Consider the following 27,743-nt stretch of genomic DNA (forward strand, 5'->3'; position numbering starts at 1 on the left):
TGATCAAGATCAATTTTTGGTCTAGTGAGCTGCAATTAGAACAGTTTTCATGCTGCCAAGGTGCTGAGCACACAGAAGTCCCATAATCACGATGTGTGTGTGTGTGTGTGTGTGTGTGTTGGTGCATTGTCAGTTAGCATCGTTCTACGTGTTTATTGTTTCAGATTTTCTTCCTGCAGAATGCATAAAGATTTGGTCAAGCAATCTGCTCCAATTACAGCTCACTTTGGAATTCACAACTAAACTTTCAAAGTTAAAGCCACAGCTTCAATTTCTCTTGGCGTTTTCCCAGACAAATTGCTCATTCTTCTTTCTGAGAGCAAGAGCTCAATCTCCTTTCAAAAGAGATTCATTACCCTAACTCCTTCCAAACTGGAAAAGGGTTCTAACGGCTAAGCTGGTGAATTGTGGAGGGCAGGAAAAAGGAAAAAAAAAAAGAAAGAAAAATCTGGCACTTCGAATTTTTTTTTAAAATTATCTTGAAAAACCCTTTGTCGTCCTTCCCATTTCAACCTCTAGTTTTTCTGTTTCTCAAGTTACTCTTGAGAGACACAGAGTTTTGTTTTTTTTTAAACTGGGTGAGAAATGTAAAATTTCCACAGGCCCAAAATTTAAGAGAGAACTTTTATAAAATGTTTTATAGGTGGCACTTGGATCCTAAAAAATTAGCAAGTATGTATCCGAATTGCCAGCCCAAAAGTTGGAGGTGTGGTGGTGAAGATGCAACGTATTTTCATATATGGTGGACTTGTAAAAGGGTTAAAGCTTTTTGGATTAAAATCTGGTGGAATACGCAAAAAATACTCAAGAAAAGGATAAAGTTTTGTCCGCAATTGTTTTTATTGGGTATTATCACAGATGCTACTGTTGTGGACACTAAGCTGATGTTGAATTTAATTACGGCAGCGAGACTTTTAGTAGCGCAATATTGGAAGAAGGAAGAACTGCCGACTATAGAAGAATGGACTTTAAAAGTCTCCAATCTGGCGGAAATGGCAAAGATTTCAGCGTATTTGAAAGATCAGTCGCAACAGAGATATATTGTGGAGTGGAGAAGATGGATTGATTATATCCAGAATAAATATGGGACTAAAAAGTTTCACTTAGCATTTGAATAAGTAGTGGATTTATATGATGTATAACTAGCTTGTAGTTATTTTATTAAGAGTTAAAGTGCAATAGAATTTAATATTTTATTGTGATTTGCATATTTTAGATTATGTTTGTTTGTATTTTTATACCCTGTATTTAGCTCTGGGAAGTCGGGGAGGGGGGGAGGGGAGAGTTGGGGAGGTTTGGGGAGAGGGGAGTGGGCGGGGAGGGGTTTTGCATTAAAAAATGTACTGTAAAACTTTTCAATAAAAAAGAGAGGTTTTTTTAAACAACAACAACAACCTCATGGATATTTCTGTATAAAAATGATGATTCTCATATTGAGGACTGAATTTACACACACACACACAAAAAAAACCCATGGTAAAATGAACGTTTGCACCAGCCAAGGATCACGCTGGGGAGGTGTCTTTGATGTCTCCACGCTTTCTAAAACACCAATGCGTGTTCTCTTTAACAATTTATTAAAGTCAAAACCACAGGCCTTGGATAGATGCCCGGCTCATAAAGGTTAGCTTTACATCACATTCACTCAGTCAGTTTTAACTGCGACAAGGAACAATTTGTAAACGCTCATAAAATTAAATAGGATGCACCCTTGGAAACAAATCGAGCCCAACTTGCTTAAAGAATGTTATGATGCATGTGTGTGTGTGTGTGTGTGTGTGTGTAAGGGGAGGTTGTAGATACTCATTCCATGTGTTTTTATACATTTCCTCTTGGAACAGTACCGACAGCCCTCAACATATGACCACAGTGGAGCCCCAAACTTCAAAATTTGCTCAGTGAATTTTTCCTCATTTTCCAACCTTTCTTGCCACAGTTGTTAAGTGAATCACTGCAGTTGTTAAACTAGCAACATGGTTCTTAAGTGACACTGCCTTCCCCCATTGACTTTGCTCGTCAGGAGGTTGCAAAAAGGGGATCACATGACCCTGGGATACTGAACGGACCAAAGAGAGAAGCAACCTGGAATTGAGGAGAAACTTCCTGACGGTGAGGACAATTAACCAGTGGAACAGCTTAGCCCCAGTAATCGTGGGCGCTCCATCACTGGAGATTTTTAAGAAGGGGCTAGACAGTCACATGTCTGAGATGGTATAGGTTCTCCTGCTTGAGCAGGGGGCTGGACTAGAAGACCTTTGAGGTCCCTTCCTATTCTATTCTATTCTATTCTATTCTATTCTATTCTATTCTATTCTATTCTATTCTATTCTATTCTATTCTATTCTATTCTATTCTATTCTATTCTCCATTCCTTCTATTCTATTCTATTCTATTCTATTCTATTCTATTCTATTCTATTCTATTCTATTCTATTCTATTCTATTCTATTCTATTCTATTCTATTCTATTCTATTCTATTCTACTCTACTCTACTCTACTCTACTCTACTCTACTCTACTCTACTCTATAATTCTCATAAATATGAGCCAGTTGCTGAGAGTCTGCATTTTGATCACGTGACCATGGGGAGGCTTTAATGGTTGTAAGTATCAAAAACGGTCATAACTCCCTTTTTTATGTGCGGTAAGTTTGAACGTCCACTAGAGAAACTGTGATAAGTTGAGGATTACCTACAGTACATTGCAATGACTGAGAAATCTTTATATTAAAAAGTTTTAACATACATTTTATCTTTAACAATCCCCCCTCCCCCTCCCATACCCATCCCTACCTACCCCTCCCCCCTCCCCCCCCGACTTCCCAGAGCTAAGTACAGGGTATAAAAACAAAAAAAAACAATCATGAAAAAAAAGAAATCTTTATAGAGAAGATACTAGCTAATATTACTATAGGTAAAGGTAAAGGTTCCCCCGCACGTGCGTGCTAGTTGTTTCCGACTCTAGGGGCCGGTGCTCATCTCCATTTCAAAGCCGAAGAGCCAGCGCTTGTCCGAGGATGTCTCCGTGGTCATGTGACCGGCATGACTAGACGCCAAAGGCGCACAGAACGCTGTTACCTTCCCACCGTAGTGGTCCCTATTTTTCTACTTGCATTTTTACGTGCTTTCGAACTGCTAGGTTGGCAGAAGCTGGGACGAGTAACAGGCGCTCACTCTGTTACGCGGCACTCGGGATTCGACCCGCCAAACTTCTGACCTTCTGATTGACAAGCTCAGTGACCTAACCCGCTGAGCCACCGCATATATTACTATAATACTATACTGTACTATACTATACATATTATATTGTATTATATTATATTATATTATATTATATTATATTATATTATATTATATTATATTATATTATATTATATTATATTATATTATATTATATTATATTATATTATATTATATTATATTATTATATTATATTATATTATATTATATTATATTATATTATATTATATTATATTATATTATATTATATTATATTATATTACTATAATATTAACAGTAAGGTGTTGGTCATCCAAAGAGGGAAGGAGACATCTATGTTTAGTTAATATATGAACTGCAATGTTGATGCCACCATTTTTCAGTCCATGGGCACTTCACAAGGCTTAGAAGGTTATGTGCTGTGAATGTTGGCCTCAAGAGCTGGCGATTCGGATCACAAAATGCTTATGGCCTCAGTTGGGCTGGCTAGGTATCACTTTGTCGTGATTCAACAAAGCAGCTGCATTAATAGGCAACTGGCTGTTTGTTCACTCCTACCTCCCTCCCACAGGAACAACCAAAAGGTAGGTAGGTTATAGGCCAGCATAAACATTGCCTATGTGCATTTCGCTGCACAGCTAGCTGCCTGACTTACAATAGAAATGTGGGAAGAAATTTACTTGGACAAAGTAAATCACAAACTGTTGTGCATTTCCCTGGACAGAGCTGGTCTGCAACTTAGCGGCCTTCTTGGACTCACAACTCCTGTTTGAGAAGCCATATGCCAGTTGTGCCTATTCCTGTCAGGGACTGTGAGCAATCACAGTGACTGATACCTGGGCAGTGGTGGGATTCAAAGAGGTGAACAACTGGTTCTCTGTGTGGATGCTGCTTCCGGATGTCCATTCTGGGCCTGGGCAAGAAAAAATTAGCTAGCGGTTCTGCCAAAGTGCTGCAAACTTGCTGAATCCCACCACTATACCTGGGTTATTTCACAATTGGATTATTCAATGTATCATGGGGCAGAGGTCCCTGGGCTGTAGCTCACTACCGGGCCGTGACCTATTTGGAACTGGGCTGCAGAACTGGCACACACCCACACGAACAGCTTGACTTGCAATCTCCTGGGACCTAGGAAGCATGCCTGTTCTGTAGTGGCCCCTATCCTGTCAAGGGACGCAGTGGCTCAGTGGGTTAGGACGCTGAGCTTGTCGATCAGAAGATCGGCAGTTTGGCGGGTTGAATCCCGAGTGCAGCATAGCAGAGTGAGCGCCTGTTACTTGTCCCAGCTTCTGCAAACCTAGCAGTTCAAAAGCACGTAAAAATGCAAGTAGAAAAATAGGGACCACTACGGTGGGAAGGTAACAGCATTCCGTGCGCCTTTGGCGTCTAGTTATGCCGGCCACGTGACCACGGAGACGTCCTCGGACAAGCGCTGGCTCTTCGGCTTTGAAACGGAGATGAGCACCGGCCCCTAGAGTCGGAAACGACTAGCACGCATATGCGGGGGAACTTTTACCTATCCTGTCAAACACCATATTGGGATCTGGAAGTCCCTCAATCTTTCATCTTTTCAGGAAGCGGGGGGGGGGGGCTATAAAGAGTTGGCTCTTCTACCAGGCAGTGAGACAGGCTATGATAGTAGGGAACATTTTTTATTTTATGCTTTTTAGTGTTTCTTAGTTTTACCATTGTGGTGAGCCACCCACCATTCGGTTCTAGGATGTTTGGCCAGACTATTTTTTAAAAAATAAATAAATAAATCATTTCTCTTCCTTCCAGTGTTAAATAGGCTGCAAACTAACCACTTTTCAAGTAAAGGAAATGGGATGCATTTTTACCTTGAATATAAGAAGTGGGCAGCAGGGATCACATTTTAATCAATACATAATTAATGTAAATCCCAGCTGTCCAAATTAATCAAATGTCTTGATTTTTTTTCCCTTCAAAGGAGAAAAAGCATCGGATAAAAAAAAATCCTTGTGAGTTTTCTTCCACTGATCTTAAAATATATATATATTTATAGTACATTTCAAACTTTCAGGGCCTAATCTTATCAAGGATAAAGATAGAAGGTGCAGAGAACACGTACGATCTAATCCGTGTTTCCTTTCTCTGGTTACCTGTTGCACTGAGGGATATCTCCAAAAACCTAAGAATGATGTCTCCATAATCTAACATGGAGATTTTAAACCTCAAAGAAGAGCTGGCACATGCAGTTTTATACACACGTTAAGGGTCACTAGAGGTATGCAAAGTAGTTTGTGTTTGGACTTTCGAGCCCTGGAGTGTCTAATGCTCAGAAGAGAATATTCTGAGATTTCATGAACCGTGAAAACATCATATGCAGGCATCTAGCTTGTTGAGAAAGTCAACTGCAACTGTCTCTTGCAGTGTTGTTTATTCCAGCTTCAAGAGAAAGCTTCAAAATAGTCACTAGTAGCTTGGAAATTAATCTATCATCATCATCATCATCATCATCATCATCATCATCATCATCATCATCTATATATAACAAAGAACTGACGTATGTTGGCTTTTGAAAGACAACTCCCATTTTTTGACAGAAGAGGTTGTGTTTTGCATTGCTCAGCTCATTCAATTAATTCTTCCCATTTTACCATAGGTAAAGGTAAACGTTCCCCCACACACACGTGCTAGTCGTTTCCAACTCTAGGAGCCGGTGCTCATCTCCGTTTCAAAGCCGAAGAGCCAGCGCTTGTCTGAGGACGTCTCCGTGGTCATGTGACCGGCATGACTAGACGCCAAAGGCGCACGGAACGCCGTTACCTTCCCACTGTGGTGGTCCCTATTTTTCTACTTGCATTTCTATATGCTTTTGAACTGCAAGGCTGGCAGAAGCTGGGACGAGTAACAGGCGCTCACTCTGTTACGCGGCACTCGGGATTCGACCCGCCAAACTGCCGACCTTCTGATCGACAAGCTCAGCGTCCTAACCCACTGAGCCCCATATAATTAACCATAAGGCAAATCTCTTAATCCCTACGAATTCAAAGCTTATCAGCTTTGAAAATCACTTTTTTAAGCAAACAGAAAAACCACATGACTGGCAGTGAAACAGACTTTTTATGTTGTCCAGCCAAAATATTTTTTTTTAAAAAAATAACTCTTACAGTTATTTATCTTGGTTTTGCTATTAAAGTATCAGCAAAACAATGAGCGTTTGTTGTAACAAAGGAAGATTGCGAGGGTTCAAAAGAACCACAGAGAATAAGGCCATCAGAATGCTAAGCTACGTCTGAAGAAATCATAAATAAAATTAAACAAGGCGCCCTGTGACCAAGAACATTTCCAAATACAATTTTGGTTAATTATTAATAGCTTGCCCGCACACATCTATTGTGTTTGGTTAAATTTGCATAACACCTATAAAATGAGCTTTGTTCTTGTGAAGTCAAGGTGGGTCAACAGTTATGAGTAAGGAGGTATGTTTAGAGTACTGTATATAGTAATTGCATTACTCACAATGAAGTCGTTAAATCTGTACACTGGCCTGCAGAAGTGTCTCTTGGCATAGCAATATTAGTAGGACGCAGAGATTTAAAGTCTCAAAATCTTAAAAGCCATCTTAGATCTTCTAAAACTCAAAGTAACATGTCCATGTGTCTGGGTATCCATGCGTGTGTAGGTGTTGATTTCTGATGACTGCCTGGATAAATCCCCACCATTTTCTTGGCAAGATTTGCCACTGCCTCCTTCCTAGGTTTGAGATATAGAGACTGGTGCAAGGTCATCAAGTTGGGTTTGTGTCTAAGGAACAAAGTGACTGGTCACCAAGCTAGCTTTGTGTCCAAGACTAGAACTCAAAGTCTCTAGGATTCTAGTCTGATGCTTTAAGCACTACACCAAACTGTCTATGGAGATCCACAGTCATCCAGCTCATAGTTGTCCCAAAGGTGCTTTTTCACGAGGCAACTGGGCTTCCTTGTTTTTCTTTGAAGATGTTTCGCTTCTCATCCAAGAAGCTTCTGAGTCCAGGTAGCCTCAACGACTATCTAAAGAGAATGCAAATGACCATCTGTCTGCAAGGAGTATAAATCCTTCAATTTCCCACCATCCGGTAAAAGCTAAAGAAGCTTCCCGAATGAGAAGCGAAATGTCTTCAAAAAAAAAAAGTCCAGTTGCCTCCTGAAAAAAACCATCTTTGGGACTATACCAAACTGCTTCTCCAATACAACACCTCTCTCTAAAATTAATTATTTCTCTGTCTTGATCACTAAGGGGGCATGATTATATGGAAGAAAATTATGAACGTTACAAAAAAAAAGTGTTTTGATTCTTGTGCAAGAAAAGGTGATGTTTCCATATCCATGAAGTCATACGCATTACTTGTAAGGGAAAAGACTGGAATTATCCAGCAAGGTGAGTGGGACTAGCACACATTGGAACAGAACTGAGATTTTCCTTCTTATTTTTCAGAGTTTGTTTGGAGATGGCGATCCGGATTTTTTGTTTTCTTTTTAAAAGCTTTCTTTAGGAATTTAGAAATTCTAGTTAAGTTCTTGGCGGGGCGGTGGCTCAGTGGTTGAGAAATTGGGTTGTCGGCAGCCCACGTTCAAGACCCGAGCACTGTGCGACGGAGTAAGTTCCCATCCTTACCCTGCTCCTGCCAATTTACAGTTCGAAAGCACGCAAATGCAAGTAGATAAATAGGTACTACGTCTGTGGTAAGGTAACAGTGCTCCGTGATGTCATGCTGGTCACATGACCACGAAAATGTCTTTGGACAACGTTGGTTCAATGGCCTTGAAATGGAAAGGAGTCTCACTCCTAGAGTCAGCTATGACTAGTGGAGCGAAAGCTTGTAAGCTTGTAAGCCGCCCTGAGTCTTCGGAGAAGGGCGGGATATAAATGGAATTTAAAAAAAAAATCCTTTACTTAAGTTCTGGTGGGTTTTTTTTTTTGTCTTAATGTGCCAGGGAAGCAGAATAACTCATTTTCAGGAAATGTGATCAAGAGGTATTCATGTATCGCCAGATAATAGTTTTAAGGGCTGGGTGTGCAGTAACTCAGTGCTAAAAATTATCTGTCTCTTTTCTAGTCCATGGAACTTATGCATTTTGTGATATCACTGTGTCTATTACCTTTAGCTTACGGAACAAGGAAATCGCCACTCTTGATTCTGGTTATATCCTTGTACATTAAGTTGCACATAAAGCACCAATCTCTGTCTCTCCAAAACGGATGCAGGCAGAGATCACCCTCGCATAAACATTGAAGAACCACCCTATTTATTAAGAATCCCTGTGGCACAACTTTTTGAAATAAACCCGTTGCTTGGATAAACCAGCACACATGTTCCAGATGTTTTATTGCAAAATCAATCAGTTGCACGCAAGGACCTAACAGAGTAATTGACAAAAGGATTTCTAAACATGATCAGCATTGTCTTTATTCTGGTCCCTTTTGCTACTGTTTTAGCAATCAATGCAAAATAAGAAGGCTAGGAAGAAATCCTACTTCTATTTATCTAATGGTGTATAAAAATTCAAAGCAACACATACCACTTTCTGCCATTTAAAGAATACTGTAATCAACAGATAATTTTAAAAGTAACACACTTCTCGCACACCCCTACGGAACAAAATATTTTGGATGACTTTCATAATATACAATAAAGGTAGAGATTGCATACTGGAAGTTTCTTGGGTGTAGTTACACACACAACAAATATACAGGCTCTATGGAACACTAGCATGATAGATGATGATGATGATGATGATGATTATTATTATTATTATTATTATTAATAATAATATTGTTAAGATGCAACTCTTTTAATCTTCTATGTTAATTTTCTATTTGCAAGATGATTTGTTGCTAACGCTGTGTGAAATGAGTCAATGCTGTTGTGAGTCATATGATTACGAAGCAGAACAGCCCCAAACAGATTGAATTCCTTGCTTCTTGGAATCTATGCAACAGAAGATTTCTATATATTTTAAAAAGAAAAAAAGGAACATCGGTGTGAAGGAGGTAATGTCAACTCACAATTCAGAGGGCCCCGTGTGCTTTGCTGCACCTGAAGATGCACATCGAGGTTTCATTATCAGCAGGAACATGGAACTAGTAGCAGTTCCAATGTTGTTGTGGAACTACAATTGTGCTAGGCAGCAACACCAATGAACGATCTAAGCCAGGGGTCTTCAAACTTGGCCCTTTTATGACTTGTGGACTTCAACTCTCAGAATTCCTCAGCCATCCACAACTCATAAAAGGTCCAAGTTTGAAGACCCCTGATATAAGCCAGACATGTCAAACACAAGGCCCGGGGGCCAGATCTGGCCCGCAAAGTGGTTTCATGTGGCCCGCAAAGCCATCCTGGAAACAGTGAGGGAACGGTCCCCGCTGCCTTGGCCCTGGCCCAGGCCGGCCAGGAGCCAATGTACAATTTTGTGATGGTCATCTAAGCAGAAATACATTCAGTCTTAGCTCAAGGCCATCTGGAAACAGGGACCAGCTACTGCCGTGTCGGCATTGCCCCCTGGGTGCACACTGGGGAGTTATCACCCTTTGTGAGGAATGAAGAAATGCACCATCACCTGGAAGTGGCCAGCTCATGGCCCTGCCTACTTTGGGCAGGCTAGGCACCCTTGACAAGAACAATGTAGAGCTGACCATGCCCTCCCAGTAGGCCACATGCACTCCAGCCATGCCCAACCAGTAGGCCACGCCCACCCTGGCCACACCCACCTGCCCCCCCAAGGGCAACCACAATGCTGATGCGGCCCTCAATGATCTAAGCCTTCTAACCAACATCTGAAGCGCCATCAGAAGCTCCGTCTTCATCACATTTTCCAAGTTGATTATGAACTGGTCGAATGGTGCAATCACCACCAAATATGTTTCAACACAGCTTAGAAGTCTCGATGGCAAAAGTAAGACCCTCCCCGCCCAACTCAGAATATGTCAACATAACAGCTGGGGAAAATCACACACCACACTCTGTATATCCCACTATCTTACTTGTCACCGTAGTGTCAACAATATTTGCCAGCCTGCTGCAGTATGTACTTGTATCTGTCAAGCACCAGGCGGTTCAGATGAGTATGAAGACTTATTGCAAGCTTAAGCTCTCTACAAGAATCTAACCAACTAATGGTCAAGGGAAATGAGAGGGAAATAAGAAAGGCATTCAAGGTGGGCTGGACTGAGATCTCTTGCAAGTAGATACCTACAGTATCTATTGTCTGTCTGTCTGTCTGTCTGTCTGTCTGTCTGTCTGTCTATCCATCCATCCATCCATCCATCCATCCATCCATCCAGTCAACATAACAGCTGGGAAAATCACATACCACTCTCTGTATCTCCCACTAGCTCACTTCTGCCTTCTCTTTTCCTTGTTTTTCATCCTCCTCTTATCTTTCCTTGAAAATGCAGAGGAGGGAATCTGGAGGCTTTCAGCGATGGCCCGGAGAAATTGCTTTCTAAATTTTAAATTCAGTACATATCTCCATCAACTAATTGTAAATTGAGCCTTTTTCATACTGAACAAAATGAAACAGTAAATATTTGAAGTCGTAAGAATTAAGCCCCAGGTTGCTTCTCTAAGCACATGGGTGCGTACCCATGTATATGCACCCATGTTTTCCTACAAAATTTTCCGTGCGACAGAGACCCTGCTAAAATTCCAGTCAAAAGAGGTGCTGCTTTTGATGCTTATGGTAATTCTTTAATACAAAGATGATACTAAGCAGATCATTCAGCATATCGATTTTCCTTAAAATCAGGACGAGGGAGCTTAAAAACTGAAGTTAAACTGTGGGAGGAAGATAGGGAATGAGTGACTCAGTCAAATATCTAATATTACATTTACTTTTTAAAATCATCTATCTATCTATCTATCTATCTATCTATCTATCTATCTATCTATCTATCTATCTATCTATCATCTATCTATCTCATCTGTCTATCTATCATCTGTATCTATCTGTCTATCATCTATCTATCATCTATCTATTATCTATCTATCTATCTATCTATCTATCTATCTATCTATCTATCTATCTATCTATCTATCTATCTATCTCTCTGTCTATCTATCCTAGCACATCTATCTATCGTCCTTAGCTGCAGGACAGCATCATCCAGAATTACTGGAAGTAGAGTTTTGAAGGGGTTGTGATTTTTGTCATACCAGTTTTTGATATTCCAAGGAGGGAATCAAATTATGCCACTTTAAGTATATCATAATGAGGTTTTGGAGATGGATGGATATCAGAAGCTGTTGAAAAAGGAACAGTAAATTAGACTTGCAGCTTGAGCAAAATCACTCAATTTGTCATAGGCATGAAAATTCCGTGAAAATAGTCCTTTCTCTTTCTTTCTTTCTTTCTTTCTTTCTTTCTTTCTTTCTTTCTTTCTTTCTTTCTTTCTTTCTTTCTTTCTTTTTTTCTTTCTTTCTTTCTTTCTTTCTTTCTTTCTTTCTTTCTTTCTTTCTTTCTTTCTCTCTCTCTCTCTCTCTCTCTCTCTCTCTTTCTTTCTTTCTTTCTTCCTTCCTTTCTTTCTTCCTTGTTTAATTGCATGATCATCTAGGCCCCAGAGGGTCACAAAAAGCTCTTGATTTTCTAAGGAGAAACGCCACATGTTGAGCTGTTGGCTATCTGTGTTAATGTATTAATTCAGTGCCTCTTGAGACGTTTCAATGGAGGAAAAAAAACTCTCCAAATCTTGGGCCGTCTCCATTTTTTTATGAAGCATTAAATTAACTATAATTAAATAAATCATGAGCTTAATATCATGAACCATAATAATGTTTAAAAAAACCAGACTTAAGGCTATGTTCATCACCTGCACATCCTTATCCGTGATTCGTTTAAGCCTTCCACAAAGGTTATGTCTTCTTGCTGTTCCTTGTCACCATAGTGTCAATAGTATTTGCCAGCCTGCTGCGGTATATACTTGTATTTGTCAAGTGCTGGGGAAATCAGGTGATTCAGGCAATTCAAAGGAGTGTGAACATTTATTTCAAGCTTAAGCTCTCTACAAGAATCTAACCAACTAACGGTGAAGAGAAATGAGTGGGAGATAGGAAAGAAAGGCATTCAAGGTAGCTGGACTTAGATTTCTTGGAATGCAGAGAGACACATGGACTTATGACACATTTGACCCCTCCCTCGGGCTCAGTATCTATTATCCATCTGTCTGTCTGTCTGTCTGTCTGTCTGTCTGTCCTTTCATCCATCCATCCATCTATCCATCCATCCATCCATCCATCCATCCATCCATCCATCCATCCATCTATAGTCTGTCTGTCTGTCTGTCTGTCTGTCTGTCTGTCTGTCTGTCTGTCTGTCTATCTATCTATCTATCTATCTATCTATCTATCTATCTATCTATCTATCTATCTATCTATCTATCTATCTACTGTGTCTGTCTGTCTGTCTGTCTGTCTGTCTGTCTGTCTGTCTGTCTATCTATCTATCTATCTATCTATCTATCTATCTATCTATCTATCTATCTATCTATCTATCTATCTATCTATCTATCCATCCATCCATCCATCCCACCGGAAAATATACTGCTACATCTATATACAGGGAAGCAGAAATTGCAGCCATCTGTGTCAATTTATTTTTAAGCTCCTTAAAATACAGAGAGCTGCGGTGTCAATTATCAACGGTGTCACCTCTTTTATTTACCTGAAGACCTTGGCCCTTGTTGAGACATCTGAAAAATCCGTTTGGTAGCATTATCCTCCCACTTAATTGGTTTCTAAGTCAATGTTGCTTAGTTGAAAATATGAATGAAATTGCCCTGCCAGTCGCAACACTTGGAGAGGCCAGAGGTGATTATGTATGAGGGTCATATGGATCTGTGGGTAGCTCGCTTATGCACAAAATGGATTGCAAAGCACCATAGTTGCAATTAGATATGCCCTGATATAAGTCACTCGTTCATGTAAATGAGCACTGGAGGAAGAAATGAGAAAGCAATCAGATCACAGCTGCCTTCTTTCGGCTCTCTGGATCTGCAGCCATCTAATCTTTCTGGTTTGGCTAAAGTGAGAAGATCCTCTATGTCTCAGGCCTGGCCTGACTACCATCAGCTAACCTTGGGGTGATTTGAAGAGTCAACCAGTAATGTATCCCTAATGCAGAAAGCTTTGTATTGCCATGTCTATGTCTGGCTGATGCTATAAATCACTGGTAGGCATATCTTCTCTGCAGCCTGAAGATATCTGCTGACCTCTCAGCCTGCAGGAGAGGACAATTAATCTCTCTTTTCTGGAGAAGAAACAGATTAGCACTCTGGGCATCACAAACATCAAATAATGAAATGGATTCTCTCCAATCTGCCCTTGACCTCAGCCTATGTATGGTTATGTCTCTTGTTTCTGCCTCTCAGTTCCTGTTTGTCTGACCCTGGACACCCTCGGTGGGAATTCCACCAGGTAGATGACCCTGCTACCTTGTTACTCGGCTAGTGCCTTAATTCTACCCCATCTGCATTCCACATCAGCCTGTTGTAAATTGAAGCCAGATTGGAAGATAAGTGGGAGGTTACTACATTCTTGATTTACTAGCTTTCATTCCAATAGCATAACTCCCAATGTTAAGAAACAGCTAAGGGAAGGAAACATACAAATGCCAGCACGGATGAGTCATAAACAGATCATAAAAGCTATAAACACTGTAACTGCGAGGCATTAAAAAGCATTATCGAAAACATTTATTTAATCGTGAGTTTAAGGATGGATCTTTCAACTCTCCTATGAGCCCCACATGACTAACTGAAGTTGGAGGTTTTTTTCCCCCTCTGTTTAAACTGGCAATATTTTCTTCTCCAACAAGCAATATCATAAAAACCAAGGAAAACAAGCAAAATCTCTCCCATGTTTGTTGAGGAAAGACTAATGCTAGGAGCCATTTTTTTTTTATTCTCATGTTAAAGAGTTTCTCTGCTGCCCTCTCTCAAAGGTTGTTAGGATTTCTTTGATGAGCCTGTTGCGCCTCTAATTAATCAACTCATTAACTATTGATAAAAACTTTCCCCCCCCCCAAAAAAAGCAAAACTACCTTACAACAGCCCGGACAATCTCCTCATTTATACACTCTCATTTGGTTTGTTATAATTTCCCTACATGTTGTCATTCAATAGCTTCTTTTGCCGTTATAGAAATAAAATTCATTATAATTTAATTCAGAAAAGTTCAGATTAAGTGAGGGGGGGGAAGAAAGAAAGTGGGGGGAGGGGGACGAGGATAGACTTGTATGGAAGCGGATGGTTAAAAATGCATCAGGAAGTAAATGGAGAATTTAAAATTACGTTATGCTGTGTTTCATTTTAAGTATCAGAGACTTCTTTCACCCCCACCCCAAACGATGCAAGATTCTGACAAAAGCTTCTTTTTCATCATATATATATATATATATATATATATATATATATATATATATATATATATATATATATATATGGATCCTTGGTTTTTCGGGTTTTTCCCCGCGTAGAACTAAAGGTGTGGGTGCAACGTTTCGATGGAGTCCCATCCGTCATCATCAGGCTTTAGCTTCCTTGATGATGACGGATGGGACTCCATCGAAACGTTGCGCCCACACCTTTAGTTCTACGCGGGGAAAAACCCGAAAAACCAAGGATCCACATACAGGCACCCGCGAAAACCTCAGAAAACAAATATATATATATATATATATATATATATATATATATATATATATATATATATATATATATATATATATATATATATATATATATATATATATATATATATATATAATTAAATACAGCACAGGCAACAACATTGCAATCTTGTTCCTGAGATCCATGATCCCAGATTTGAAAATGAAATGGTCTGATTTTTTTTTCCCCGCCCTAACAGCTGCAAAAGAAAAAAAACTGGACGCTTGTCATTCTTTTTAAATAATTCAGCATTCATGGAATCTGGCATGATTAATACTGTTTTATGAAAAAAAAAGGAATGGATGCTCTAGCCATGTGTACATCTTTGTAATTGGGTGTCCCAAAGGCAACTAAACAGGGAATGAACATATTAATGATTTTAAAAAAAACCCTGAATCCATTGAATTCACCCCTCACCATGTGCACTTTAATCAATATGTGCAGGTAACTGTGTTTTGTAGGTTGGGGGAAGCGTCTACACAGTCTTTAAAAAGACAATAAACTTTGAAGGACAATTATTTTCTTCTAGCTAATGCTGGACATCTTGAATGTAATAATGATTAAGAGAATTATAATAGGAAAAACACGGTAGGTGGCTATTTTTTTAAGGGAATAGATCCTCTCTTTGTGTGTGTATGTGTGTTTTAACCAGATTATATATTGATTTATTTTTCTAGCTTTAGGAGATTGCGGCAGCAATGCTGTTTTAATTCTTTTAACTCATTATTTCCCCCCCCCACTACTGTCTTGATGTTGTCAGTTAAAGTATCATCAGCTTAATTCAGTCATAAGTGAAAGACGTCCCAACCCGGTGATACTTTCATGAACGGTTGTGTGCCGATGTTTTAGTACGCATCACTGAAATTATTATTAGTAGCAAGTGGTACTGGTTTAATTTAATTTAGATTCTATCTTTCTGTCCAGTAATTCAGAGGTTCCCCAAACCCCAGGCCACGGTCTGTTCGAAACCAGGCCACACAAGTGGTGGGTGAGTGTGCGAGCACACACAACTCCATTGGCAGCAGCGATGGTTGCTTGCACTCCGTTTGTGCAAGCGGCTGGCACGGGCGCTTGCATGAGAAGCTCCATTTATGCAAATGGTGGGTACGTGCCCCAGCTGCTTGCACAAATGGAGTTTCGCATGCAAGCACGTGCGCCTGCTTCTTGCACGGAACCATTCTCTCTCTCTCTCCCCCCACTCCCACGCCGGTCCACAAAGCTAGAAAGGTCGGAGACCCCTGCAGTCAAGGTTCAAAGGTTAAAATCTAACCTTAAACCTGCAACCTGCCTGTGCAGCCATCAGCCCCATCCAGCTCAATGGGGCTTAGTAAAGACTCCCATTTGGAGGAAGCCGTCAAATCAAACTGAAATTCTCGGTCAAGGTTCTTTCCTGCTTCTCCCAACTGACCTCTTGCCAAGTCTACTGGACATGGACTCCCCTAGTGCAAATGGAGTGTTGTGAGTGTTGTGTTTGCCCCTACCATTTTCCATATGCTCTGCCTCACCAACACTGCCATCCGGCGTAGTCCTTTCGTAGTTGTCCTCTGGGAGTGGAAGGGCACCCAGCCTCGGGCCTGAAGAACTCTTACTGCTTGGCGTTTCAGATTCCTCCAGACCGCTGTCATAGCAACTCTGCAAAGACCCTTGATGTGGGTCTTGAGGCTGACTCACAACTGAAAACGTCACTCTACGGAACGGCTGCAAAAGAAAAGATTCTGGATGTCACTCGAAAGGTAGGGTCTGGAAGAACGCCACTCTTAATCACTTCTATTATTATTATTATTGTTATTATTAAAAATGCACCTTGTAAAACACAGTTGATCCACCCACAGTAGAAAATCACAACAGCTATGGACTATGGTTAGTATAAAGTAAACTATATACTTACACCTTCATTGGAATGTCGAGTTCATTACAGAGCAGGTTTGCAAAATGCGATTGAAGGTTGGATGCAGGCAGTGGTGGGATTCAGCCGGTTTGCAACGGTTCGGTAGAACTGGTAGCTACATTTTGCTGCATTCAGAGAACTGGCTGGCTTCCAGAAGTTCAGTCTAAGCCTTGGAGGCCTGAAGGAGGCCTCTCAGGCCTAGAACACCCACCAAAAGTGCATGGATGCCACTTCCGGAAGTCCGTTCTAGGCCTTGGAGGCCTGGAGGAGGCATCTCAGGCCTAGAACACCCACCAAAAGTGCATGGATGCCACTTCCGGAAGTCCGTTCTAGGCCTGGGACGCCTGGAGGAGGCCTCTCAGGCCTAGAACACCCACCAAAAGTGCATGGATGCCACTTCCGGAAGTCCGTTCTAGGCCTGGGAGGCCTGGAGGAGGCCTCTCAGGCCTAGAACACCCACCAAAAATGCATGGATGCCACTTCCGGAAGTCCGTTCTAGGCCTGGGAGGCCTGGAGGAGGCCTCTCAGGCCTAGAACACCCACCAAAAGTTCATGGATGCCACTAGTCCGTTCTAGGCCTGGGAGGCCTGGAGGAGACCTCTCAGGCCTAGAACAGCCCACCGGAAGTGCATGAATGCCACTTCTAGAAGTCCATTCTAGGCCTCAGAGGCCCAGGCCTGCATCAAATAAGAGAACCGGCTGTTCAGGTATTTGAATTCCACCACTGGATACAGGTAGTCCTCAACTTACAACAGTTCATTTAGTGACCATACAAAGTAACAACGGCACTGGAATAAGTGACTTAAGACTTGTTTTCCACACTTATGCGATTGCTGCAGCATCCTCATGGCCACGTGATCCAAATTCAAAAAAACTTGGCAACTGACCCATCTTTATGACGGTTGCAGCGTCCCAAGATCATGTGATCCCCTCTTGTGACGTCCTGAACAGCAAAGTCAATGGGGGAGAGCCAGATTCACTTAACAACTACGTTGCCAACTTAACGACTGCCGTGATTCAGTTCACAACTGTGACAAGAAAGGTTGAGAAATGGGGCAAAATTCACTTAACTAATGTTTCACTTAGCAATGTAAATTTTGGGGCTCAATTCTGGTCATAAGTGGAGGACTTCCTATACCTGACAGTTCAACAACAAATGAATCTATCTGATTTTCTCAAAATGCCCGGGGAAACTTTTGAGAGAAAGATAGGAAAAAAATATAGCCCACTTTTATTTAAATACTGTGTTGGAAGGTTGACAAAGATCGGTGTTCCATGTTTCTAATTAAAAAACAAACAAACAAAAATAGAATGAAATGGAAGAGGTCCATCTATTAATCAAAGCCACGTATCTCACCATGGGCTACTCTAAGCAGCTTACAATAGTAAAAACAGAGAAATGCAAAGAAGTGTAAACGTAACGGTAGTAAAATAGTGAAACAATAAAATAAAGAATGAAAATACAGCAATATGAGATTAAGAGAAGGGTGAGGGGAAGCAGGGAACATGGGGCGGGGAAGGGCGGTTTACTATTAAACTAATGCAGGCAGTCCTTGACTTACAACAGTTTGTATAGTGACCGTTTGAAGTTACAACGGCACCGGAAAAAGTGACTTATGACCATTTCTCACACGACCATGGTCACCTAATCAAAATCCAGATGCTCGGCAACTGACTCGTATTACAACGGTTGCACTGTCCTGGGGTCACGTGATCTCCTTTCACGACTTTCTGACAAGCAAAGTCAACGGAGGAAGCCCGTTCCACTCAACAAACATGTTACTAACTCAACAACCGCAGTGATTCACTTAACCACTGTGGCAAGGCAGGTGACAAAATGGGGTGAAATTCACTTAACAACTGTCTTGTTTAGCAACAGAAAGTTTGGTCTCAGTTGTGGCCATATGTTGAGGACTATCTGTAGCCACCTCCAGAGTTACACTCCCCCATTGGGTCCCCAGCAGGGGTGGGATTCAAATACCTGAACAACTGGTTCTCTGTGTGGATGCAGGCCTGGGCCTCCGAGGCCTAGAATGGACTTCAAGAAATGGCATCCATGCACTTCCAGTGGACCGTTGTAGGCCTAGGAGGCCACCTCCAGGCCTCCGAGGCTGGAACAAACTTCCGGAAGTGGCATCTACACACTTCTGATGGGCCGTTCTAGGCCTGGGAGGCCTCCAGTCCTCCCAGGCCTAGAACAGACTTCCAGAAGTGGCATCTACGCATTTCTGGCAGGCTGTTTTAGGCCTGGGAGGCCTCCTCCAGGCCTCCAAAGCCTAGAATGGAGTTCCAGAAGCAGTGTGCATTCAGCTGGTTCTCCAAACTCAACAAAATACCGAACCGGTGCAAACCGGCTGAATCCCACCACTGGTCCCCAGGCCAACCAGTAGAGTCAAGATCTTCAAGCTGTTCTGGAAGGATAGGAAGGTGGGGCAGATCCCACCCTGGGGAGGTGTAGGCTATTCCAGAGGATGGGTGCTATGTTGCAAATTGTGATCACGTGACTGTAGGATGCTGCAACGGTTATACCCGTGAGCCGGTCACCAAGTGCCCAAATCATGAACATGTATACTGCAGAGGTGGCACAACAGTCATAACTCTGAGTGTCGGTTGTAAGTCACCTTTTTTATTTAAGACAAATTCTTGTTAAGTTAATGGCCATAAGTCAAGGGTTATCTATGGGTGTCCACTGTTTTTTTTTTCCCCAGGTCCTTGGAAATGCAAGGAATAGCATGAGGCAAAGTCACTCCACTCAGTCTGACTAATTTTGCATGAATGTAACTCAAGGATTGGGAAGGTCTGGATGTTGTTGGATTCTAATACCACCCCAACATTCACAAATCATACTCATGGATGCTGGAAGCTGTAATGCAACCACAACAGAATCTCTACTCCTGCCATGAAGAGTAAATGCTTCTTGGTGGTTTGTTAGCAATTGTTAGCAAAAAGCAACAGATGGAAACTAATCAAGCAAAGACTCAACCTAGAGCTACGGAGAAATTTCCTGGCAATGAGAACAATTAATCAGCGGAACAACCTGCCTCCAGAAGTTATGAATGCTCCCACACTGGAAGTTTTTAAGATTGAACAACCATTTTTCTGAAATAGTATAGGGTTTTACTACGTATCTGAGTGAGGGGTTGGACTAGAACAGGGGGTCCCCAGTCTATGGGCTATGGCCCATGACTGGGTTGCGGGCTCTTGGCCAGTAGGCAGCAGAAATGGCTGTATGCACTCTCTCCCTTCATGCTAGTGCCCACAGCCCCATTTGTGTGGGGTTGAATGGGGCTGCTAGCACCAGGTGGGTGTGCGCAGCCCGTTTGCACATGCGCAAATGGGGCCGCTAGCATCGGGTGGGTTGCGTGGCCCATTTGCACATGCACAAACGGGGCTGCTAGCCACTGCAAAGGGTGCACAGCTATTTGCACATGTGCATCGCACCAGCACATGCCGCATGCACAAACGGGGCTGCTAGTGCTGTGCCTGTGTGCATGGCTCCCTTTGCGTTCACCCACATTTGCACACCAATTTGGCAGCTGCTCTCCTTCCCTCTGGACCACGAGCCCCAAAATGTTGGAGACCTCTGGACTAGAAGACCTTCATGGTCCCTTCTAACTCTGTTATTCTGTTTCAACATTGTGATATCTGAAGTGCCCTAAGAGCTGTCTTATGAGTTTAGAGAACTTTATTGTCTAAGCTGCGATGGAAATCCTTCACAACGTATCTTCTCTTTTTTTCAAACACCTCACATATGTTACACAGTCCCACCCAGACATTAAAACTGCAATGTCTTCCTTCACCCACAGGTGCAGCTGGGGAGATCCATGAAACAGCTGGCTGATGTGTTAAAATAATTCAAAGAGAAGTGTGTTTTTTTCAGGGCATGGGATTAAAGCTGTCACAGATTTCAGCAGATGGAAATTGTATAAATCTTATGTGAATAACGTCCAGAATGATGCAAAATGTTATAGATGCTATAAATGTTACAGTACGGTCTAGCTGTTGGTAGCACTACCATACACATGGGTATTTTAAAAACCAACATCTGGGATTTGGGCAGACAGACCACATCAGAGATCTAAGAAAGAAAGAAAGAAAGAAAGAAAGAAAGAAAGAAAGAAAGAAAGAAAGAAAGAAAGAAAGAAAGAAAGAAAGAGAAAGAAAGAAAGAAAGAAAGAAAGAAAGAAAGAAAGAAAGAAAGAAAGAAAGAAAGAAAGAAAGAAAGAAAGAAAGAAAGAAAGAAAGAAAGAAAGAAAGAAAGAAAGAAAGAAAGAAAGAAAGAAAGAAAGAAAGAAAGAAAGAACATTGTGGCAGGGGTAGGAAAAAAATTAAAAATGCTTCTTTTACTTCATTCCTTCCCACAAAAGTTATCGCTTCTAGAAATGATATTTTTCACCAATGTACTCAATAAAACTTTCAACCTCCTGATGCCAACAATGGACACCATGAGCTTCCACTGGGATGTAACCATGCATTAATTATGATTTTGGAATTGTCTTCATTCAAAAATCTCAAGGCAACTCGGAAGACCTAACTGACACTAGGACTTCATTTATTGCACACCGACATCCGTTGTTGCATTCTCCAACACTGAAGGGGCAGGCAAGACTCATCAAAGGTCCCTTCACTGCATCCAGAAAAGAGTAAAAACAACCCCATTGGAAAGGGGACGTGACAATTTCAGCTCCACTTCGTATCTACGGGGAAGTAAATTTCACACAAGGGATGATATAATTGTGTGCACTTTCAATTCATCAGCTTCACAGCCTCCTTGGGTGGTTTGTACTAGGTATGAACCAATTCTCCAAAGCACCTGAGGGCAAGACAAGACACCACAGGTAGAAACTTATCAACCTAAACCAGGGGTAGGCAACCTTGGCTCTTTTATGACTCGTGGACTTCAACTCCCAGAATTCCTGAGCCAGCCATGCTGAGGGGAAAGGGAGAGGTTTCCAAGCTGAGCCAGGCTGGCTCAAGAATTCTGGGAGTTGAAGTCCACGAGTCATAAAAGAGCCAAGGTTGCCTACACCTGACCTAGACCAATGGAAAAATTTCTTTTGATCAATTGTTCTCACAATTAAGTGATGGATTAATCCATGGAAATGCTTGCCTTCAGAAGTGGTGGGTGATCTATCACTGGAGGTTTTCAAGAAGAGATTCAATAGCCATTTGTCTGACCTGATATAGGGTCTCCTGCCTGAGTAGCGGTTTGGAGCAGAAGACCTCCAAGGTCGCTTCCACATCAGTTCTTCTTCTGAACTTGTATAAAATTCTTGACATTTTACTTTTGTATCGATCACCTCTCAGAGATAAAAGAATCTGACCTGATTTAGGGGAGATACAAGGACTTCAGCCCTGGAGTCCAGCAGACCCAACATGATTTTATGAGGACATTTCACGGACGTTCTCAGAAAATGGCTACCTCCAATCACACACTTTGAGACTGACGTGGTCAACCCCCCAAAAATATTTGTTTGCCAGAACACGAGATTCCTTTCCAACTACGTTTTCTCTCCATCTCCAAAAGTATAATTTTTCAACCCACCCCTTAAATTTTTGTGTCATGTTTCTTGGCAAATGGTCATGTGTCTGATTATAATATGAAGCTAAAATTTCCTGTTCTGGGGCCTAGAGGCTTTTTTTTTGGGGGGGGGGAAGATATTTGAAGACTTGTGCACAGCTTGATTCCCATTTAATTTTTAAATTAAAGTAAATCAGGCAGGATAGGAATCGTGAGCACACTAGATGTACTGCAGTGAATCAATTCTTGCGTCTTTTCAATAAAGAAATGGATTTTTTTTTCTTATGATGGAAGCGAACCTGCCCCACACTATTGTTTTATTTTAACCTATTAATGGATGAACATTAATCAGTATTTATTTATTTTTATCTGAAGCCCAAAGGAGAAGTATTGCTGATTGGCTTAAAAGAAGTTGACATATATTAGTAGCTTGGGAGAAAAAAAAACAATGGCCAGTTTAGAAATAAAAGGTAGGTTTTTTCCCCCTTAATGTCTCTATAAAAAATAGTCTTTTTCAGTAATATTATTCTTAACATATGCTTCACTAACTGAAGGAGAAAATAAATTAACTCCCTAAAGGGGTGATCCATGAAAGAATGAAGCAATGTTATGACATTAATATGACAATGGCACTATTTATATTATTGAAAATACTTTGTGGGACTAATTTCTGATTTCTGACAAAATATCATGCACAGTCATCTTGAAGTTTTTTCCCCTTATTTGCCATACACTTAGTCATTTAATATCCTATCTTCTCAAACTTCAGTGGAGATCATAATTTACTGTGTGGTTTAATTATTCATCATAGAACTGGACTATAAATGAATGTATTTGTGCTGCTATAAACTGCTATTCACTACATGATATTGCAATATCTTTTCTAAATGATGTGTCTCTCGTTGCCGCCTATTTATAATTTTTATAGCGCAATTCATCTTCCCAAAGATCCATCCACAATAAAAGAAATCACATCAGGTGCAAAATTTGTCCATTAAGAAATGAATTATTTCACTTTAGTTACTCCACTTAAGCAATCAAATTTCTCCATATATTCAGATAAAGCTGCCACTTTAGAGTCCAGATATATATTCCTAAGACATTAGCAATTTCGGAAAACTACAGTGACTTCACATTGTTATTGTTGTTGCTGAGTTTGTTTGATTTTTTTCCCCATCTGAGACAAAAAGTCTCTGTAGCACACCATCTAAAAGGCATTTTACCTTTTTTTTTAACACTGCTTTGCTTAGAATTCCAGATGCCTTTTAATATGGGTGATATTACCTGTGCTGAAAACATCTGTAATTTAACATGAAAGAAAGTTTGCAGGCTTGTGGTTCCTACTTTGGGACTACAATCACTTCTGACCTCATATTTATTTCTTCCATAATTAGCTTCCAGTAGCCAAGAAATTAAAAGACGCTTGCTCCTGGGGAGGAAAGCCATGGCAAATCTAGACAGCACACTAAAAAGCAGAGACATCACCCTGTCAACAAAAGTGTGTATAGTCAAGGCTATGGTCTTCCCAGTTGCAATGTATGGCAGTGAAAGTTGGACCATAAGAGAGGCTGAGCGCCAAAGAATTGAGGCCTTTCAACTATGCTGCTGGAGAAGACTCCTGCGAGTCCCTTGGACTGCATGGCGATCAAACCAGTCAGTCCTAGAGGAGATCAACCCCGACTGCTCTTTAGAAGGCCAGATCATGAAATTGAAGCTCAATTACTTTGGTCACCTAATGAGAAGGAAGGACTCACTGGAGAAGAGCCTCATGCTGGGAAAGATGGAGGGCAAGAGAAGAAGGGAACAACAGAGAATGAGGTGGCTGGATGGAGTCACTGAAGCAGTAGGCATGAGCTTAAATGGACTCAAGAAGATGGTAGAGGACAGGAAGGCCTGGAGGAATGTTGTCCATGGGGTTGTGATGGGTTGGACATGACTTCACAGCTAACAACAACAACAACAACAACAAGGTCCTATCACACAGCAAGTTCTTCTCTGCAAGTAGTCTTAGCTAAAACTGTAAGTTTTCGAAGCTTGAAATAGCTATATCAGTCTCCCTTTAATTCTTTGTCAGCAATCCAAATTTATTTAATACAAACAATTGTCACAGTTGCGACTTGCTGCCTGTGGATGGCCCTAGTTTGGGCTGATACAGGCAAAAGATTTCGCCCATATTTTGGCCAACGAGGTGCTCAAATCACTCAAGATATATCTCCTCCCCTCATCTCTTCCTTCCCTAATGCAGCTGGCAAAATGAGAAAGAGCCTGTGGCCTAGAGGTTAAAACAACTGCCTAACATGTAAAGCAGCCCAGGTTCGAATCTCAGAAGGGTGTGGCTGACTGATGAGAGCAAAGAAGCTTGAAATAGCTATATCAGTCTCCCTTTAATTCTTTGTCAGCAATCCAAATTTTATATATATTTTCCATACTAGGGATGGCTTTAGGGTACCAAGATAACTATGAGGATATATATAACAGAATAACAAAATAACAGAGTTGGAAGACCTTGAAGGTCTTCTAGTCCAACCCCCTGCTCAAGCTGGAGGCCCTATAGAAATGGCTGTTCAATCTTTTTTTAAAAAATCCTCCAGTGATGGAGCACCCACAACTTCTGAAGGCAAGCTGTTCCACTGATTGTTAACCATTCCACTTTATTTCTAGATTATAAGACTATAAGTGTAAGATTAATAAGGAAAGATCTCAAACTGTCTTATGACTTTCTCCCTAATGATTTAAATGGCCTGATTTTCAAAATCAGTGATGATTTTGGAGCCTTGGTGGAGCAGTGGGCCAATGCCTCCTTAAGTAACACCAGCTGCCTGCAATTAGTGCAGTTTCGCATCCCACCAGGCTCAAGGTTGACTCAGCCTTCCATCCTTCCGAGGTAGGTAAAATGAGGACCCAGATTGTTGGGGGCAATTAAGCTGACTTTGTAATAATGCCGCTTGGGGAGTGTGTGAAAGCCCTAATAAGCAGGCATATACATAGAATGAAGGCTACTGCTAAGCTTGTAAGCCGCCCTGAGTCTTCGGAGAAGGGCGGGATATTAATGGAATTAAAAAAATGATTCCTTAGGTCTTGATAAAGACACACCCTGGACTAAATGTTCGCTATTTTGTACGCCGTAATGGTCCCTCTTATGTCTTTATCAGTAGAAGTAAAGTTTGTCCTTTTCTAGCTCCATTGTCCACCACTGTGATTTACGTTACTCCATCAAATGTGGTCTCCAATATTTTAGGAAATTTCACAGAAAGAAATACGTTTTTCTTTCTACTTTAAGACTACTGCTAAGGATAACCCTGGCCCAAAATTTATCAAGATACATCAACTCAGTAGTTCATTATAGTTGAGCAGATAGTTTAATATTTTCTATGAAAGTTAGGACCAGAAAGTCCTAGGTATCAAACATGCTTGGAAGTTTGCTCCTACTTCAAATGTTTCAAGACAAATGAGGCAAGATCCTCACCCTCTTGTTTATGGGTATGCTTTTGGCTAGCTACCAAATATTGAATGAATCTATATCTTCTTGCATTCTGATCTTCCTTAAATCATCGTGTCTAAGTCAGAAGGTGCAAGTTTGGTCTCCATGGTGCTTGAACTCCATAGAGAAAGAAACATAAATGTTGTTATTCTGATAAATCATAAGGAGCTCAGCAATTGGTTCAGAACAGTCTTCATACCCATAAAAGAATGAGGACAATTATGTCCTTTTCTACTTTGATTTTCTATTGGTAAATGACACGTAACTAATCTGAACAGGAAAGCAAAACTTGCAAATATTGTTAGGCAGGTCCCTCAAAGGTTATAATAAGTAAATACAGTGAAGTTCATTAGTTTCATTACACTGATAGGAACGCTCAGTCATTATTTCTAGTGTTCATCTGCTGTTAAATTGATCATCTGTGCATATTACTTCTGCGTAAGACAACCTGCTGTCTTTCTTGATTACACTGGAGTGGAGGGGATTTTGCTGTTGTTGTTTTGTTTTGTTTTGGAAAAGAAAATAGTAACGCAGGTATCTGAGTCCCTTAAGTCATCTCAGGTTCCTGATACGATCTACAAACATGAGCATAATACAAAAGGAGAAAGCTGTCTTGAGGAGATGTGGATAGGAGGTAAGCTGTTTCTTTCAAGATACTCATGTTAAAACATACAAAGAATGGTTGCAGGAATTGGGTACATTCTAGTTTAATGAATAGAAGGATTGGGGGAGACATGATAGCTGTGTTCCAATATCTAAGGAGCTGCCACAGAGAAGAAAGAGGGATCAACCTATTCTCCAAAGCACCTGAAGGCAAGACAAGAAGCAATGGATAGAAAATAATCAAGGAAATAACCAACCTAGAACAAAGGAGAAGCTACCTGAATTGAGAACAATTAATCAGTGAAATGAGTTGTCACCAGAAATTGTGGGTGCTCCAATAATGGAGATTTTTTTAAGAAGACACTGGACAGCCACTTGTGGCAAAGGGTTTCCTGACCGAGCAGAAGGTTGAAGACCTCCAAGGTCCCTTTCAACTTTGTTATTCTGTTATGTTATTCCAACATCTGTGGCACCGAGTAGACTACTTTAATCTATTCTACTAGGTGCCACAGATGTTGGAATAACAGAACAGATTGGACCAGAAGACCACCAAGGTCCCTTCTAACTCTGTCATTCTGTTATTAACTTTCGATTGGGAACTGTCCAAAGTTGGTTGAAAGATGGGAGATTATGTAATTGTTTTTAAGTAAGTACACAAGCGAGTAAGAAAGAAAGTAAATGAATAATTTAGCTAGTTACTTTTGTTCAGCTAAAAATGATCACCAAGACCTCAAACAAAGCTTTGAGGTCTTGAAGTGGAAAGTGAACGCAAGGATTTACAGTGGACGTTTTTGGCATAACATAAATAAACAGCAGACTCCAGAAAACCAGTTAGGGATTAGGCAGCTGAGACTTAGAGAAAAATTATTATTTCCTGGATCCTGCTGTAAATGAGGTAGGGAATTGCCCTGAACCAGATCCATAGCAAGATGAACAGTAGCCCAAAAACAATTGGGTGACTGATTATATCTTCACATAGGAGGAAAGAATAGACCGGATGAAGATAGGATATTTTCTAAACATGATGAGGTGAGCACAAAGCATAAAATGCAAATTTGTTTTACTCCTTAAAAAAATGTAAGGAAATAAAAAGAGAAATCTCATGAACGATTCTGTTGTCTGAACACTCCAAGGAGCCTTAATTCTCAGTGAAACTTCTACTATCTTTCTGGCACCAGAGTTCTTTTAAATCTTAAAGAGATATAAGCAAGCTCCCAGTGACCTTTCCATTTCCAAGCTAGGACGCTGAGCTTGTCGATCAGAAGGTCGGCAGTTTGGCAGGTCAAATCCCGAGTGCTGCGTAGCAGAGTGAGCGCCTGTTACTCGTCCCAGCTTCTGCCAACCTAGCAGTTCCAAAGCACGTAAA

The 27,743-nt window shown here is 41.0% G+C and overlaps 1 protein-coding gene across 1 annotated transcript in view; it reads right to left on the reverse strand.

The window, feature by feature from the left end:
- PCDH7 (protocadherin 7) overlaps positions 1–27,743 on the reverse strand; it is a gene marked incomplete at both ends in the record, with an annotated part of 453,955 nt that overhangs the window by 214,589 nt on the left and 211,623 nt on the right. The window contains one exon of the mRNA XM_083368017.1: positions 16,366–16,582. Within this exon, the coding sequence (XP_083224143.1) occupies positions 16,366–16,582 (217 nt within the window). The remainder of the gene's footprint in view (positions 1–16,365; positions 16,583–27,743) is intronic.

Source organism: Vipera ursinii (genome assembly GCF_947247035.1).
Source record: "Vipera ursinii genome assembly, chromosome: 7".
NCBI classification, from domain to species: Eukaryota; Metazoa; Chordata; class Lepidosauria; order Squamata; family Viperidae; genus Vipera; species Vipera ursinii.